The sequence below is a fragment of the Solanum verrucosum genome, unplaced genomic scaffold (assembly GCF_900185275.1).
Source record: "Solanum verrucosum unplaced genomic scaffold, falcon-dt-bn FXZP01000032.1, whole genome shotgun sequence".
Taxonomy (NCBI): Eukaryota; Viridiplantae; Streptophyta; class Magnoliopsida; order Solanales; family Solanaceae; genus Solanum; species Solanum verrucosum.
Genome location: NW_026020569.1, coordinates 2,167,663 through 2,183,449, shown reverse-complemented (window position 1 = coordinate 2,183,449; position 15,787 = coordinate 2,167,663). Strand labels below are relative to the sequence as shown.

The 15,787-nt window shown below is 36.4% G+C and overlaps 3 protein-coding genes and 1 non-coding gene across 4 annotated transcripts; 2 read left to right on the top strand and 2 right to left on the bottom strand.

Moving 5' to 3' along the window:
- Window positions 1-520: 520 nt before the first annotated feature.
- Window positions 521-1,468, bottom strand: LOC125810903 (thioredoxin H2). The gene is made up of 3 exons (XM_049490400.1): window positions 1,207-1,468; window positions 995-1,117; window positions 521-894 (listed from the first exon to the last, which is right to left on the bottom strand). Exons 1-3 carry the CDS (start codon window positions 1,360-1,362, stop codon window positions 745-747), a joined length of 429 nt encoding a protein of 142 aa, XP_049346357.1. The 5' UTR covers window positions 1,363-1,468; the 3' UTR covers window positions 521-744.
- A 548-nt stretch (window positions 1,469-2,016) lies between these two features.
- LOC125811126 (uncharacterized) lies at window positions 2,017-7,283 on the bottom strand. The gene is made up of 10 exons (XM_049490619.1): window positions 6,842-7,283; window positions 6,686-6,747; window positions 6,119-6,262; window positions 5,880-5,990; window positions 5,552-5,756; window positions 5,308-5,366; window positions 4,817-4,869; window positions 4,498-4,720; window positions 2,943-3,051; window positions 2,017-2,825 (listed from the first exon to the last, which is right to left on the bottom strand). The coding sequence occupies exons 1-10, from the start codon at window positions 7,059-7,061 to the stop codon at window positions 2,563-2,565; spliced, it is 1,449 nt and encodes a 482-aa protein (XP_049346576.1). The 5' UTR covers window positions 7,062-7,283; the 3' UTR covers window positions 2,017-2,562.
- On the top strand, window positions 7,236-7,308 carry TRNAA-AGC (transfer RNA alanine (anticodon AGC)). The gene has a single exon. It is a non-coding gene; the product is annotated as a tRNA-Ala (tRNA).
- A 7,493-nt stretch (window positions 7,309-14,801) lies between these two features.
- LOC125811138 (uncharacterized) lies at window positions 14,802-15,512 on the top strand. Its single transcript, XM_049490633.1, has one exon. The coding sequence runs from the start codon at window positions 14,802-14,804 to the stop codon at window positions 15,270-15,272; it is 471 nt and encodes a 156-aa protein (XP_049346590.1). The 3' UTR covers window positions 15,273-15,512.
- The last annotated feature ends 275 nt before the right edge of the window (window positions 15,513-15,787 follow it).

Here is a 15,787-nt window from a genome sequence, read left to right as displayed (position 1 = left end):
CAAACTGAGGTATATCATCAGACTTAAACCATTTCTTTCTTTTATTCTTCCTTTTTGTGTGGGAAATATGCAATTTCCTATTGTGAAAGGCGTGTTCGAATCGATTCCTAAATTGAAGATTTTTGACATAGATACGGATACAACACAGCTAGCATACATTTTCTGAGATCAATGGTTAAAAACTACTTTTACATGGCATATATACTTCAGCCTCTACTGCTATAATGATGAACTTTCTGTAATTCAAAAAACTTGGCTCATAAGCTTTTGCTTGCCGATAGAGTTCTGACTGCATGAGATTTCAGAGTTAGATCTGCTTACTGTTCTTTATTGCAAGTACAATCATGCCACAGTATATCCACATTTTCTTATATTTCATTAGTAGAATTGATTTTGACGACTTCGTTCTATGTTCTACCCAATTTTCTCAAATGCTTGTTCGTTTCTTTTTTCCCCAAATAAAGGCTAACATCATCATAATTGATGGGACTGAAAGCCCTATTTGAGTTAACAAGACCACTCTGAACTCCCATTTTCTCATATTCTGAAGCAGTAACAGGCAAATCATGAATTCAAAGTTTCAAAGAGTACAATAACACAATTAGAAACTTAAGCAGGGAAAAAATGAAAGACTTCAGAAGGTCCACCATAGTCAAATCACATCAGAATAAGGCAGTAATATGCTTTTTTAACTTATTGGATATGAAATTCAGCTCCAATATTATCAAGAGGCTGTTAGAAGAACTAAGCAGCATATTTAGGGGCTTCCCTGTGCTTGAGAATCTTTTTCTCGAGCTCATCTTTCTTAGCCCCAACAACTCTCTCTACTTCCTTGCCTTGCTTCAGCAGCAAAAATGTCGGCATAGCTTGAACTCCGAACTCTTTCGCTACATCCTATTATAGAACCGAAGAAACAAAATCAATCAGTATCACTACAGGTGGATCAATGATAAATTTATGACTAATTCCAAATTGAAATTTTCACGTCACTGACCGAGAGCTCATCGACGTCAATTTTGACGAAGTCAACATCGGTATACTTGGAAGCCATGGCGTTAATAGCCGGCTCAATGAACTTGCAAGGCCCGCACCATGCAGCCGCAAAATCCACAACTATCTGGCAATTAGATTCCTCGATCAAAGTCAGATCTCTCAAAAAATTAAACCCTAATTTTTTGCAAAAGCGAATAGATAACGGAGAGATACCAGTTTATTCAATTGCTTGGAGGAGTTGAAGTGAAGTTGCCACCGATTGGAGGAATGAAAAGCAATCACACGCGACGGCTCTGACGGCGATCCTGACACTTCCGTAGCTGCCTGCGCTTCACCTCCACCGAGAAAACTTGAAATATACGACCCCATTCGACTTCTCTCTTTCGCTCACTTCTTACGCAAAGTAGTCAAAATAGAGAAGAAATTATTAAGACGAAGATAGTAATAGAGCTGCTTTTATTTTATCTTACGCGAATTCCTAATGTCAAATTGGAATTTTGTTTTAGCTTGGTTGTCATTTTGCGGCAGTATAATTAAAATATGTATTCAAACATTAATATATTTGTTCTCCAGTATAATTTACTTATTCAGAAAGAACATAAATATTTAAAACCACTCATTTTAAGATAAGATATATTTATTTTTATTTTTAAAAAAAGAAAATGGTAATTGAAGAAACAATTATTTAATTTGTCATCCAGCACCATTTCTTTTACGACGGAAGTACTAAAACGGTATCACACCAGTTTGATTCACATTGTGGTCTTGATTCGATTTTATTACTTTAAAAAAGTAGAAGTAAATAACACAAGAAACTTTAAAAATGCAGTTTTTTCTTAATAAAATATCAGGTCATTGTCAAAGGGGAAGTTTTAGTGCTACAAAGTTGTCTGATGGAGCTTAATCCTTTTGACAGCCTATGTAGCAGTACATTCTCTCCCACCCAAAATGCAAATGCTACATCCAACAGATATCAACCACTCTTCTTCTACAAAGCATTAAAACAATATACAGTAAAATATTCTAAGAAGGAAGCATTCCCATATAGTTATTTCAGGAAGCTTTGCCTGAGAAAAATCGACTGTATACTAGCAAAACCACAGGGAGACATTGTTTATATTTATATTGCTAAACACACAAATATGATCCCTTGTGAACTTATTCCCACTGCATACAGTTTGCCCAAGTTTCGCTTCAAGTGGAAGCTTTAAATAAATAGACCAGTGGTTCAGTCTTTTAGCTTCCACTGAACTTTCAGGAACAATATAGCTTAACAACTTGATGTAGGGTCTACATTCTCTTGTTGCACCACAGTTGAGACACGAGAGAACTGAAGAAACAAAGATGTATGAAAAGACTAGATATTCTCTCCTTCAGAACAAAAGGAAAAGACTGATTGCATCGAAACAGGACAAAACTAGTATCACCATCCTGTCTCTTCCTAGCCTTTCATCCAGCTATACACATTCATGGCAGATGAAAAAGTTATGAAGCAAATACCACAATCCCCCAAACCTAAGGGGATACGGTCATTTTACCAGTACAACAGGAAGCCCATTTGCAGATGTTTCATTGAAATGGAATAGGTACTCCTTGCTTCTTGTTCACAATTGTCATTGCCAAATATCTGGTCCCCATCCCAATAGGTGCCTGCCCCTCAGGACCCTCCCAGAATGGGGCCTCGCCTTCACCCACCAAACGCCAGTAACCTGTTCTTAAAGAATCAGCCTGTTCATCTGTGCAGTTCTCCATCAATGCCTCAACCCTGAAATTTATTCCAAGTGATCCAAGAAACTGAGACTGAGTCATTGGGCCATTCACAGCCACATCATCTGTGAAGTTGATCATTAGAACAATTAAATCAACATTGAATATCTTCTAGTAAAAGTTAACCTTGGAATATAGAAACTTTAAGAGATTGGAGCTAAGGAGATTCTAATAAAATGTACCTGAAGCTTCCTCTGCAGAGTGCCTGATTGCAGCAAAGTCAACATAAGCACTAAGATCAGCAGTTCCAGGATTATCAAGTATATTAACAAATCCATGTTTTCGGATAGCCTGTTTGATAAAAATAGGAGAATAACCATCACCATCAATTGATAGATAGGAATGAAAACATCAAGAATCTTCATCACTTTCTTAACCTAAATGAAACCTCTTAATTCGTCTTTAGCAATAAAAATGATTAACGACTCGGAGGCCAAAATTTAAAATGGTAACTGTGAACAGGTATAGCTCCCCTAATCAGTTAGATATTGCATATAAAGCTATTGCAATTTTAGTTTGTACTACCAGCACGAAAACGAGCTTCCCTTCGTACCAAATCAAATAATGTGCTCATGTGTAGTCAATTTAAGAAACTTTCAGGTTGATATTGTAACTTTAAAATTCTCATTTTACCCTTTATGAAATGATTTATAGCCACACTGCCACACAAATGTCCAATGATTGTTTCAGATCATAAGTTTCAAAAGTCTTCCATTTTTTCTTAATTCCTTGTCCAGTCAAACAGTGCCACATAAGTTGGAACGGAGGGATTACACATTAGTGAGATTTTGAGCACTTAGAAAAGTTATTTCCATCTTAAACTATATATGCTTTCTAATTGGGAGTGATCGACACACTTACAAAGTAGTTACAATATACAAAACTTCCTCATGATATATACAAACTTTCGGGAACTTTAAATCATATTTACTTCATCAAACCAGCTTTTCAAGAAACAATGTAATGTTGTCCTTCCTCTATTACCAAAATCACATACAAGTCAAATTAACTGCTCAATTTTCATGCCAAATATGATTTGTAATGAAATAGAATAAATTAGTTGTATGTCATAATTAGACTTTGCATGGTTACTAACATAAGAGTTCAGAATTCATAACATTTACGGGGATAATTGTGTTCCACATAACATGTTCAAAATTTTCCTTGATGCATAGCAGGATAGCTCAGATGGAGCGAATTAGGCAGTGAGGATTTATGTAGCTGATCCCAACAGGCTTGGGATTGAAACGTAGTTGTTATTGCGTATTGTGGGATAGCTCAAAAAGGGAAGTGAAATTCAATTTGGATGAAAGATGCAAATCTTAAAAAAGAACAATTTGTTTGCCTCCTAAGCTGAAATGTAACATTGAATTTAGAAAGGTGGACGGAGGCATTGAGCCGAAAGCCCGAAACAACAAAAGGTCATTGAAAATAACTATTTAAGAAATCATTTGATCTTTGACATACTCGCATTTGTTAGACAATATGCACCATTGAACTTTTTGATATTTGATCACCTACTAATCCAAAGGAACAAAAAACAATATTGAGTGTTGACTTCATGCTAGTGCAATCAGAGATTGAGCATCGAGAAAATACAGATCACACGTTTTCAACCAGTTTCTTGGTCCAGCCACTGTTCCCATTTTCTATGAAAATGAAGCAAGGCAGAAGAAAATGGATTCGGCCACCCAAAACAAAGGAAGTAGGAAAAGAACTTTTAGTATTGCAACTGACCTGAAGACTGTCTGACACTATTCCATTTAGACCATAATCAATAATGAGTGCCCCGCCACCATCTGAGCCAATTCTTTTAGCAATTTCTTGAGTCAACTCTATTGCTTTGGGGCAAACCTCAACTTGTTCAAGCTTGCCTATATCTTCATTCTCAGCCCATTTGAAGCGCTTCAGAAGATACAGAGTTGCAGGAGTTGGCTGTTTAGATAAAACAAACTGAAACCTACCCGACAAAGTACAAAAGGAAGTTACAAAGGGGCAATATTACAAGAAATTAATGTAGGAAGAGAATATATGATAGACTAGCTTGAGACCTTACATTGAATTTTCAGCAACATCAACCATTTTCTCACACCAACCTCGAGATGCTCTCTGCATGTATATGAAGAAATCAATCTGATGCTCACGATACTACAATAAATGTCAAGCCAGGTAGAAAAGATACTAGTTTTGAACTTCCACAGGCACAAAAACAAGATTCTAAAATCTAAAGTACCACCTATCAAGCTGATGCTCATAATACTAATAATACTATATGGACACAATCTTTAATCTAAATTTCCTTTTTCTTCTTTTTTTCTGTGAGTGTGTGTGGAAGGTGCGGGGTTAATTCCGTTAGGCACAAAATCAGACTACAAAGATCAAGTATTTCATTGTATTTCCATCTTCAGGATATTCTCTGGTAGTTTCGTAGTTTAAATAATAGATGAAAGTGGATAATTTGCAGTAAAATGTTTAACTGGAAACTGTTGGGTAAAAATGGATTAACAAATCTTATTAACTGATAAAATAGAGGTTATACAAACGAACCTGAAACTGATGAACAGGTAAGGCATCGTAAAATTCATGGGCAATAATGATTGTAGGTACTGAGAAGTCAAAGAAAAGAAAATGTAAGAAAACCTATATGTAGATGATAATACAATTTTCCATTGAAGCTTCAAAACCAAACAGAAGAAAACAATAGTATGTCTGTACGATCATGAAACATTTGAACTGGTTTACACTTTAAAGAACATGTAATTTACTAAAATAGCTGGTAATAATTTCTTACTTCCTGCCGGAACTTGCTCCAGGGTGGCATGCCATGATACACTGGTCCCAGTCAACCTGCTTATAATGTGGTCCTCTGCATCTCCATCTGTATCATTCTTGTTTATACACATCAAGTTCTGATATTGGAGTTTCTTTAGAGTTGGACTACATTCAACCATGTGTATGTGCAAAGAATCCGTGAAGTTCCTAAATTTTGATGCACCCTGTGGTTCAGAAATCAACAAGTACATTTTAGGCATATCAGAACAAGATCAGTACTTTAAGAATCGACATAAAAAACTTAAGAATATGCAGGCTGGAGAGGATGTATATCAATGGGACTGTACACGTAGAAGATCAGCTAAGAGAGTTCCTCGTCCTGGTCCCAGCTCTACAAGATTTATTTTTTTCGGTTGCCCCATTTGCTCCCAAAGACACATGGCCCAAACACCAACCATCTAAGAAAAAGAAAATCAGGAAATCAAACAAAACACTGGTGGTAAATTTGGTTCTTCTTTTTTTAAAAAACTCCACCAATGATGAAGGAAGAAAATCAATCAGAAAAACCCCACTGTATCTAAATTACCTCTCCAAACATCTGGCTTACTTCAGGAGAGGTAATAAAATCACCTTCTGCGCCAAACACATCGCGATTAATATAGAATCCTGCCTTTGGGTTAGTCAAGACTTCCTCCATATATTCGGCAACTGAGATGGGCCCGCCTCTGAACTGAAAACATAACCAGCTTAAGATATTGAATCTCAAGAGTAAGGGGGGAAACAAAAGATGAAGATATCTGCAGACTTTCCCAGTTCACCAATGTATATTTGGCCAATTTTTTAACGGTTTTTACTTTTTATCTACTGAGAAATGGTTTCACCTGCAATTATCCCATACCAGTCAGGGATATGGCCAATATGCTGATGAGACTAGTGAGGAAATGAGGAGCTACTTATTGATTTGATTCATATATACCAAACTAGGACTAAACTTGATTGATACATCATTGATTAAGGTATAGCAAAACAAAGAGAAATTCTACATCTTCAGCTAAACTACTCGCTAAATTCAATCCAAATTGACAGGATAAAACACAGAAAGCAAATGCATACACAAGAAATGCTCATGTAGGGAAATGCGGCGATTAAAAACCTTGATGATGCTCTTAAGATGCTTAACAAGCTCGGTACCCGATGGCGGTTCATGGGAATGCTCTGCAGTTTACAAGGCAGTCATCAAATCATCAAAAAATAAAAATTCAGCAGGATAAAGAGTTGAAAATACCACGCACATAGAAAGGAGAAGTACCGGGAGGATTATATAAGCCGGATCGGTCAATGGAGATTGCTGCAGAAGGGGGAGTGGTACTAACTTCTCTGTCCTCCAAGTGTTCGACAGAAATACTGTTAGAAGATTGGGAAGTTGATGCAGGAGAAGAAGAATATTGACGACACCGTGAGAGTGGTGCGGAAGCACCAAACAGCGAACGACGCTGAGTTGAAGCCTGGAATAGTAATCTTTTTAACATTTCGATTTTGGTCGAGCTTCGATTGTTGCAAACCGGTACAAGATATGGAATATTTGGAGGAGAGCTTCAGAAAATTGCAGTCTAAATTTAGTATACTCCGAGGGGGCTTGCAGTTTGAAAAGAAAACAAAAACAAAAGAGAGGAGTATAGATATTAGACAGAACTAATCACAATGGGGATGTAGCTCAGATGGTAGAGCGCTCGCTTAGCATGCGAGAGGTACGGGGATCGATACCCCGCATCTCCATTATTTTTTATGAAAAAGTTACTATGAAAACTAATAAGATCATTTTTCATTTACCAAAATTTGCTCATATGTCATTTCAAAACGTCCATTTTTTCGTGTATCAAAATTTAGAACTTTTTTTCATGTACCAAAATTTGTTCATAAGTCATTTCAAAACTATTTGAGGCAAAAAGACCTTTTTTCATGTACATTGCTCATATGTCATTTCAAAAAAAAAAATTAATATACCAAATTTTGCTCATAAGTCATTTCAAAACGATTTGAGACAAAAAGACCTTTTTTCATGTACCAAAATTTGCTCATATGTCATGTCAAAACAATTTAAGGATTTAAGGCAAAAGGCTAAACTAGTAATGTACATATGTAATTTCCATTATATTAGGAGAAATAAAAAGAATATGACATGATAGACAAACTAAAGAGCTTTCATTCATAAAATTTCACAGAGGCTTCGGACCTTGAAAATTTTCAAAAGATTTGGGTCTCTCATAATAACTTCTGAACCTGTCACTCCATTGAATTCACTAGTCCCTATACACGTCAAACAATTAAAACATTACATTAAATGTCACGTCCCGAGGTTAGCCCCTGGGCGCAAACACGGGACATAGGATCACGAGTGACCCCAAGCTAACCCTGCTGGTATATCATAGGCATACTAAAGCAAACTGAATAAATAAACACTGTGCGGAAGCTAAATCATATAAGAATCTGAAATGATGGGAAATACCCATATATTGAATCTGAATATAAAAAACTGAGAGTTTGAATACAAATGAAAAGTCAAACTCTAACACTAAAGTTGAAACTAACTATGTTTGAAATAAAGCCTCTACTGACTAGAAATGTTGGGACATACCCCAGCTAGATCTAGCAAAACTGAAACTAAAGCTAAAAGCAAAAAGATAATCATGTCACTAGTACTCAAAAAATGAGGACTCACCACTGATACTGCTGAACTGAAGATCGAGAATCGATCTATGCGTGGTCTGACTGCTGAGGACCTGAACCTACATCACGAGAAGATGTAGCGTAGAGTATGCGTTAGTACTTGAAAGGTACTGAGCATGCATGATAGAATAAAGTTGAATAATAACATAACTGATCAAGTAATGATATAATCTGAACATGATAAGGATACTGGAAATACTGAACATGAACTAACTGAATGCAATGACCAAGTTTATAATATGATAACATGGTCAATGAAATAAAATCTGACTGAACTCTAATGGATCTATTAATAACCGACATAAAACCACATGAGTTAAATGTGGGGTCCGATGTATACGCCCTATCGAAAGGACCCAATATACCCTGCCAGAGGTATAGAGACATGCTGGCGTGATCACTAAAATGATGCCCACAGAGGGGGACTTACAACCTACTGGGGACGTAGTTCTAGGACTTGAGGGTGACTGACCCTAGTCCACTCGGTATTAAGCTTCTACCAATTGATTAAGTAATCAACATTCTATAACTGAAATGTTGTAATATTTGATAGCTCAAAATATTGGGATGCAAATTGAGAATGCATCATTAATATATTGATAAGGCACATTTAAAAATTGAGGCATGCATGTACATATCTGAAATATCTGACCTAGCATGTGTAATTCATGAACTAAAAGAACTACATAGCTAGGGTTCTGAATTTATGAAAGAATCTACACCAAAAGATACTGAATTCATGATAATCTGACTTGGATCATTCTAACAGCTAAAACCCAACAATTTCTAACATTCAAGAAACCTTGGGTCTAGATAATATTAAAGGAATCAAGATTCTGATTGAAATCTAGGGACTTAACGGGCGAAAGGAACCCACTGATGAAATTCCACATACTTAGTGACGAATTCCACTAAGAGATTTTTCGATTTCAAGGCTGGAACTGATGGAACCTTGTTGCTTTCTTGACCTCTTTCTCCTCTTACGTTTTAATTTTTCTAAGTTTTGATGAATGATCTGACTTAGGTAAGTTCTAGTTATGTTTCCAGGCTAAAACTGACCAAAACCACGTAGTTTAAGGGTCCAACACATAAGGAAAAGATCAAAAGACCCATGACTTAACTGATGTCGGGGTCACCGACGGACCATCGATTGACTGACGATCCGTGCTGGTCAACCGTCAATCGCGACTTGGGTGTTGATCCACAGACACGGACCGTACCACGGTCCGTGGGTCCGACCGTGTGTCAACACTTAGCAAGATTTTTGGGGCAGAGTCTGAGTAGGGTTGTAGATGCGAACCACGGACCACCAGCACAAGTTGTGGGTCACCCTACAGTCCGTGGGTGGCAACCGTGGATTGCACCTGTAACTTCTGGAAATCTGCCTAGAGGTCTGTTTTCGAATACGGGGTGTTACATTAAATAGTTTTCATTTTCCTCACAAAATCTTCAGATGTATTGACTAGCCCAGCATGTGACCTTTCTTTCTCCAGTCTTAAAATAAAATAGAAGAAAACATTTAAATCAAATTATATATTCCCAATAACAAGAAAAATGACACCAAACCAGTTTCACGAGAGAGAGTGAATGTATCAACTTAGAAAAAAAAATAGATTTTGGCAACCGCCTAGTAATTTTTATAGTCGAAACATAAATCGCTACAGAATAAATATAATTACAATTTGACTAGCGTCTCATATCTCCAAACCCACTAGTATGTGGCTTAAGAGCAACAATCAATCCATACTTTGCCACTTTGTTAAAACCAGCTTCTGTGTCGATTTCACTTGAAATGATGAAAAGAGAATTTGGAAGCCGCTTGCGTTAGAGCAGTGCAGTTGCCTTGCCAAAATTGTTTACATTCATCTTTAAAGTGTTCAGTTGATCCAACTGATAATGAGTACCAATTATAATGGTATACTCTTTAACAAAAATCATTTTTCAGTTTGAGTTGTTACTGACTTTTGATAACAGTATTTTTGAGTTTTGAGTTGTTATCGACTTTTGACAACAGTAACGATAACAAGGAGATATAAGAACAAAAAGTAGAATCAACCAATGTACCATTTTTACTTTCGATTTTGGCAAAGTTATAGAATAACATTTAAGTTTTATTTAAATTTTAATGAAATTTACAAACAAATTAAAGACACATTCATTTGTAATTCAATTGGCGATTGATATATTTATTCATTCTTTATATCTTTAACATTTTACGTCACTAATTAATTGTTATTTTAATCAGAAATAACAAATTTATTAACTATTATAATAACTTAATTAATGATATAAAAAGTAATAAATTGATTGGATATTACTTAATTAAAGCTATTTAAAAAAAATAAAATAACTACTTGCAGAATTTACAAATGAGAGCCCTCTATTTATAGTATTTCCTAGGAGACTAAAGGGTAAATAAAAATCACTATACAAGTCCTTACTTATTTACCATCTAGTCCCTTTCTAAGATATTTGTAATGCATTCTAAAATCTTTTAAGAAAAGATATAGGGAATTTTAGAGTCTTTCTCTAACCTCTCTATAACTCTAGATTCTACCCTCTTACTATGTTTTATGCAAATTTGGAATGACAAAGTGGCAAGTCATGACACTTGGTTCTTCATGGAGTCTTTCTACCACTAAGCCACTATTAGGACTCTTAGACTCTTATTAGGACTCTTACTTATGTGTAAGTATATCTGTAGATGATTTCATATATATATATAGATGTACAGAGGCAGGCACGTTGATTTGCTTCTGCTATTCACAAATATATTCTCATGGTATCAGATAGCCAGAAATCCATCTAATTTCTTCTCTACGACATGGCGTATTCATCTTCCACTACACCAATCGTTCCTTCTAGCGTCACTATTATTCCAGGTTCAAGTCTTCCTTTAAGTTTTCCTTCTAGCGTCAGTACTATTGCAGGTTCAAGCTTTCCCTTCTTTGGTCTGCCTCCTCCCGTTAGCATAGATTCTCAGACTCTACCAATTTTCAATTCTGTTGCTGCTCTTGCTACCCTTAATGTCACCAATTTAGTGACTATTAAGTTAGGTTCTGTGGAGGACTACCTCACATGGCGCACTCAATTCACCTCTCTACTACTTTCGCACGAGCTTATGGGGTTCGTTGATGGCTCAATTTCTTACCCTTCTCCTCTTCTTGGTGATGCATCTGGCAATCACCAACCAAATCCTCTCTATCGCTCTTGGATAAAAATTGATCAAAGTGTCAGTTCTTGGTTATTCGCAACACTATCTCGTGACGTTCTTCTTGATGTTCATCTCCTTCCTACATCTAGAGATATATGGTTATCCTTACATCGATGCTTTATGGATGCGAGTCAGGCTAAATCTATTGAGTTGAAACGCCAACTCACTACCCTGCGAAAGGATGATCAGATGAGTATTGATCAGTACCTTCGCAATGCCAAACAACTAGCTGATTCTCTTGCAACAATTAATTTACCCGTCCTTTCTCAGGATTTCATTGATCATGTTTTACTTGGCCTTGGAAAAGAGTATGACACATTGGTTGGCATCATTACACATTTTCCTGGTCACTTATCGCTTGAAAAGCTTCGTACCAAACTTTTACATGGAATTTCTCCATTTGAGAAACTTTTTCAAACTCCTCCTGATTATAATTTTCTCAAGGTGTTCGGTTGTGAATGTTTTCCATATGTATCTTCTCGAACTTCAAATAAACTTGACCCTCGTTCAGTTCGTTGTGTTTTTTTAGGCTATGCTTCTAATTATAAATGATATCGTTGTTTGGATCCAAAAATAGGTCGTGCCTACATTAATCATCATGTCACTTTTCATGAGTTAGCCTTTCCATATTCTGAGTTATCTCCTGACCCTATATCTCCGTCTCTTCATTTTGACCCTCTTGTAGTCATTTCACCTTTAAACTCATGTGTGTCCCATACTATTTTTTTTTCCTCTATAAGTTCTCAAGTAGATTCTGCTCATTCTTTTTCGTCTTCAGGTTCTTTAGACTCTTCTAATGATCCTGCGATTCAGACTCTTGATCCATCTTCCTCTATTGGGATGTCTCATGGAGGGTCGAGTTCACATACGTGTGTTTCTGCTCCTTCTACATCCACCTCTACTATTGTCGCTCATCCTATGCAAACTCGCTCCAAATCTGGAATTTCTAAGCCTAAGCAATTATTTTCCCTAAGTTCAATCGTCTCTCACATTGAACCTTCGTGCTTCTTTCAAGCTGTGAACTAAGTGGCAAACTGCCATGGCTGATGAATTCAATGCTCTTTTGGCTAATCAAACTTGGGTTCTTGTTCCTTATAACCCCAACATGAACTTGGTCGGTTGTAAATGGGTTTATCACATTAAGTATAATTCAGATGGTTCTGTTGAGCGATAGAAAGCTCGTCTTGTAGCACAGGGATTTCACCAACAACCTGGTATTGACTATCATGAGACCTTTAGTCCTGTTGTCCAGGCCACAACTGTTCGCATTGTCCTTTCTCTTGCCATCTCTCATTCATGGTTAATTCGTCAATTAGATGTTAAAAATACATTTTTACATGGTGTGCTTTGTGAAGAGGTGTTCATGAAACAACCACCAGGATTTATTCATCCTGATTATCCTCATTACATATGCAAACTAACCAAAGCTATTTATGGTTTGAAACAGGCTCCCCGTGCTTGGTTTCATCGCTTTAGTACATTTCTTCTTAATAATGGATTTGTTAGTAGTAAATCAGATTCCTCTATGTTTATTCGTCACTATTCATCTGGAATTCTCATTTTATTACTCTATGTTGATGATATTATCCTTACTGGAAGTCATGTTTCTATAGTTGATGATTTCATTAAGTGTCTTTCACGTCAATTTGCCATGAAAGATCTTGGTGATCTCCATTACTTTCTTGGTGTCCATGCTACCCGTACATCTACTAGTCTTCATCTATCTCAGCAAAAATATGTATCTGATTTATTGCTTAAGTTTCATATGCATACTTGCAAGCCCGTTCATACCCCTTTTGTTTCTCGAACTTCCCTTTCACTTGTGGATGGTGAGTTGTTTTCAGATCCTACTGAATATCGGAGCATGGTAGGTGCACTTCAATATTTAACTTTGACTCGTCCTAATATTGCTTATGCTGTAAGTGTTGTTTCTCAATTTATGCATGCTCCTCGTACTACTCATCTGCACTCAGTGAAGCGTATCTTTAGGTACTTGCAAGGTACTATTACACATGGTTTTTTTATGAGCGCATCATCATCTACGTCTAGAATGGTGGCCTATTCTGATGCTGATTGGGCCGGCTGCCCAGATAGTCGGCGTTCCATTACTGGATTTGCAGTATTTTTGGGATCTAATCTTATCTTTTGGCGTGCGAAGAAGCAACCTACTGTCTCTAGATCTTCTACTAAAGCCGAATATAGAGCCATTGCCTACACTGTTACTGAAACCACTTGGATTCAACATGTTCTTTCTGAGCTTAGTGTATATCTCCGTGAACCAATTCGTGTAATGTGTGACAATGTTAGCTCTATGTATATGACTCGCAATCCAGTGTTTCATGATCGGTCCAAACATATTGATGTGGATTTTCACTATGTTCGTGATAAAGTCGCTCAAGGATCTCTTGTTGTAGAATATGTGCCAACTCGATTACAGTTTGCTGGTATTTTTACAAAAGGATTATCATCGTCTCAGTTTTCCTTTTTGCGTGACAATCTGTCTTTCATTTCTGCCCGTTCAGATTGAGGGGGCGTATTAGGACTCTTGTTAGGACTCTTAGACTCTTATTAGGACTCTTACTTATGTGTAAGTATATCTGTAGATGATTTCCTATATATATATAGATGTACAGAGGCAGGCACGTTGATTTGCTTCTGCTATTCACAAATATATTCTCAGCCACCCCATCAAGTTGTTGCAAGGGTGTCCAAAACTTAATATATATAACCATATTAAATAATATTTTATCTATATATACACAACATAATTTTTCATCGAATAGTGTTTAATTGGACACCTCAGCCCACTGTAGCTCGCCATTACTTATAACTGTTATATAAAACTTCTATTTCATTATGATAGACATTATATCTATGATCCCCGCCAATATTTTAAGAGGTGAAGTGTGAAACGATTCACAAAGTGTTTATATTGAACGAAATTTGGTGTAGGCCTCATGAATCTACGGGCATAAATATATATTCAATTTTACAACTTTATTATTAAAACATAAATAAAAGTAATTTTATAAATAAATCTAAATTAATCACCGATAAACCATTTAATGTCTGGAGCATACACTTTTACGAGTTTGAACTATTCCAGTTTTTTTTTTCAAAATCTAATTTATTTTTATTTTTAAACATGCTAATTCTCATGTGAGGTGAACTAAGTTTACAGTTAAATTATTTTCTCTTTTTTTTTTCAGGGTAAATTGAGATAGAATCCCACAAACCACCGCGTCAATTAATACATTAGGGGATTGATTGTCGATCCCACTCTTTTTTAACTGGACAGTAGCAATTAACAAAGCCTTTTCGCCCAAATATGCGTACCAAAGCAGGTGCTTCCATGGCAAAATCATTCGATGCCCAGAAGTATCTGAAGAGAGTCGGATTAGGGAAAGAAGATTATCACTTCTGGAAGCAAGTGGGAAAGGCTTTGCTCTGTACTTACACTCTGTTTGGTGTGGCGTGGGTGTGGAATGAAACTTCGCCGCTTGGTTGGTGGACCTTAAAGCCACGGCCAAAGGAAGAAAAAGAATTAGCACATCTTTACGAACGCCGGAAATTTCCATATCCAGGTGACGACAAGGCCATGGAAGAATTCGTTGCCAAAGGTGGGATGATTGGGACTACCATTGGTCCCAAGGGAATCATTGAATCTGATAAAGATTCATACAATTATCAGAAAGCATTGCAGGATAAGAAAGTTGACCAAGAAGCCTTCAAGCTATGGACAAGGATGAGGAATGAGGTCATTTCTGAGCTTCAAGAGAAAGGTTTTGATGTAGAGTGAGTGAATATAGTTAATTACTGTTAATCGGATTTGCTTCTCTCATGCTTATACCTTAATTGCGCATTTTGTGCCTTGCAAATTTACTATGTATTATGTATTTTGTAGTTGGATGTTTAATGTGGGCAATTATGGAATAAGGTTTTAACTATTTTAGCTCAATCAAGTGCTATCTCGGATGTGGTGGACCTTTGCTGTTTATCCTACTTTAATTTGCAGAATGTGATATCATCTGTTGTTTAAGTTTGAGTATTTACCTCAGTTGTAGTATCTATTGATATGATGCTATACTTGTGAATTCATTAGTTTTGTCGTTCAAACATGTGCTGACTGCTGACTATCTTTAAGTTTCTTGATCTGGATCACCTCCTAGTTGTTCTCTTTGATAATATAGGAACTCTTTTATGTTAGTCTCTAGTATTTCATTTCTTTGTTTTCTTAAGTCAACAGTTGTAATCCTTTAATAGTTAAATTGTAGTAAAACTTGTTTCATTTCTGTGGTTGTTCCCCTTTTTACT

Coding starts and splice junctions, on each gene's coding strand:
- LOC125810903 (XM_049490400.1), bottom strand. CDS start 1,362: ATGGGGTCGTATATTTCAAGTTTTCTCGGTGGAGGTGAAGCGCAGGCA. Junction 1,118..1,206: donor CCAAGCAATTGAATAAACTG/GTATCTCTCCGT, acceptor TCTAATTGCCAG/ATAGTTGTGGATTTTGCGGC. Junction 895..994: donor TTGACGTCGATGAGCTCTCG/GTCAGTGACGTG, acceptor GTTCTATAATAG/GATGTAGCGAAAGAGTTCGG.
- LOC125811126 (XM_049490619.1), bottom strand. CDS start 7,061: ATGTTAAAAAGATTACTATTCCAGGCTTCAACTCAGCGTCGTTCGCTG. Junction 6,748..6,841: donor CGGCTTATATAATCCTCCCG/GTACTTCTCCTT, acceptor TGTAAACTGCAG/AGCATTCCCATGAACCGCCA. Junction 6,263..6,685: donor ATCTTAAGAGCATCATCAAG/GTTTTTAATCGC, acceptor TTATGTTTTCAG/TTCAGAGGCGGGCCCATCTC.
- LOC125811138 (XM_049490633.1), top strand. CDS start 14,802: ATGCGTACCAAAGCAGGTGCTTCCATGGCAAAATCATTCGATGCCCAG.